General features: G+C 36.6%; 1 protein-coding gene across 1 annotated transcript; it reads left to right on the top strand.

Annotated features, from left to right (window-relative positions):
• Positions 1–1,288: 1,288 nt before the first annotated feature.
• On the top strand, positions 1,289–1,684 carry LOC112941653 (uncharacterized). Its single transcript, XM_026031370.1, has one exon. It carries the CDS (start codon positions 1,289–1,291, stop codon positions 1,682–1,684), a length of 396 nt encoding a protein of 131 aa, XP_025887155.1.
• Positions 1,685–2,121: the final 437 nt, after the last annotated feature.

The following is a 2,121-nucleotide window of genomic DNA, read 5'->3' as shown; positions in this document are numbered from 1 at the left end:
ATTGTAACATCATTTGTAGGTTAACATAAACATCATCGATTAACCATGACTTTAGAAGACTTACCTCCCGCTTCCAAGTACCTTATTCAAGAACTTACGTTCAACTTACAACAATTATAAGAACAACATAGTGAAATACTCAATAGAATAATCAATACCAACTCTTCAAGTCATATAAAATATCACTTCATAACGTAGGATAAAGGAAAGGATCATTAAATAGGTCATTCAAGTCTTAGTTCCTATCCCAACGTTTACATGGAATAAAGTAGTAGATATAACTGATTTGAAACCATCAATGTGGCAAGGACATGTTTCACACGAGAATGTAACATTTGAAAGACAAAAATTCAATAATATATACTTAATCAACCATAGAAAACCATTATTTTTCATCGATAGTCGTAAATGTATAGTTAGGAAGAAAACCTATTTTATAGAGTAAAAACCCTAGAAGTTTGAATTCTTGAAAACCATCTTTGAAAGGACCTCTTAGGGAAAGGAATCCCAAGAATGGAAAACCCATAACTTATTGACAAATATTCCATGATAATTGAATAAAAATATTGAAGTCTTCGTCATCTTCCTTAAGCTTTTCTTGTTCTTCAATAGAATTTGGAAAAGAGACCGTTCTTGAGAGAGATGAAAGAAATTCGTTTGAAATTGATTTAGTTTGTAAAAATTGTCTAAAACTGAACTAGAATAAATATATAGTCATATTATAAGATACCCACAAGACCCTTCACTTAAATGGGCTTTTTATGAAGTTAAGTTACAAAAAATACAACTTGAACGAATCTGGGAAGTAATTGCGCGTCGCGGGGCCAATTCCCATTCTTTTTCATAATTTTTGGGTCGAGGAAGTGAGCCTCGTGTCAGCCTTGAATCACAATGCTGCTTCTCAAATCTTGAGGCAGTATACAGCGACGTGTAGAGCCCCTCCAATCTGCCTGCTTGCAGGCGTCTTTTGTAGCTAGCTCGCCCAAGTTTGGGTCCTTTCCAAGGACCGTTAGGGTGGTCCTTGGGGTGCCGTTTCAGTATGTTTTGATCCTTTGTACTAATACTACCTATATAAAGACTTTTTACTAATTTTATACTTCATTTGACACTTCAAAACCTTCACCAAACATAGGGACGTCAACTAGTTAAAAATAACCTAGTTTCCGGACGTCAAGGTCTTTCTTTATCATTTTGGTTCTAACCTTTTCTAAATGAACTTATTAAATTAATATATGTCTGAAAACATCATTTTAAAGATTATTCAATATATTAAGCTCTAGTCTAAGTCATGGCATTTACGAAGTGTTACACCATGTGTGGTAGGAATCACTTTGGCGTCTGTCGCGAAGGCTCCACGGGTTGTTTCAAGTGTGGTCAAATTGGGCATTCCATGAGAATATATCCAAATATTAAGCAAAGCAGTGGGAATGGGGGCAATAGATCTCAATCTTTATCAGCAGCTCCAACAGACAAGGTTGCACCTAGGGAGCTACTTCTTGTACTGGCCGAGAAACAAACAACTTTGTATGCTCCTAATAATCGCCAAGAGCAAGAGAATTCACCAGATGGTGTCACTGGTATGATTCGAGTCTTTGACTTTACTGTTTATGCATTATTAGACCCAGGGGCGATTTTATCTTTTATAACTCCTTATGTTGCAATAAACTTTGAGAATATTTCCTGAGCAACTTAGCAAACCATTCAGTGTTTCCACCCTTATTGGTGAACACATTCTAGCAGAAAGAGTCTATCATGATTGTCTTGTTTTCATCAGTCACAAGAGTACCATGGCTGATTTAATAGAGTAAGACATGGTAGACTTTGATGTCATTGTTGGTATGGACCGGCTCCATGCATGTTATGCATCAATAGATTGCAGAGCTCGAGTTGTCAAGTTTCAAATACCTAATAACTCCGTCATAGCATGGAGTAGCAGTTCATCAGTGCCTAAGGGTCGTTTCATTTCATACCTAAAAGCAAGGAAGTTGGTTTCAGAGAGGTGTATCTATCACTTAGTCTGAGTTAATGACCTAAGCGTTGAGGTAAGTTCCCTACAATCAGTTTCCAGTCATTAAGTTTTTAGAAGTCTTTCCTGATGATCTACCCGAAGTCCCTTCCAAA

Source organism: Solanum lycopersicum, chromosome 6 (assembly GCF_036512215.1).
Source record: "Solanum lycopersicum chromosome 6, SLM_r2.1".
NCBI classification, from domain to species: Eukaryota; Viridiplantae; Streptophyta; class Magnoliopsida; order Solanales; family Solanaceae; genus Solanum; species Solanum lycopersicum.
This window is presented reverse-complemented; position numbering and strand designations above follow the sequence as displayed.

Coding starts and splice junctions, on each gene's coding strand:
- LOC112941653 (XM_026031370.1), top strand. CDS start 1,289: ATGGCATTTACGAAGTGTTACACCATGTGTGGTAGGAATCACTTTGGC.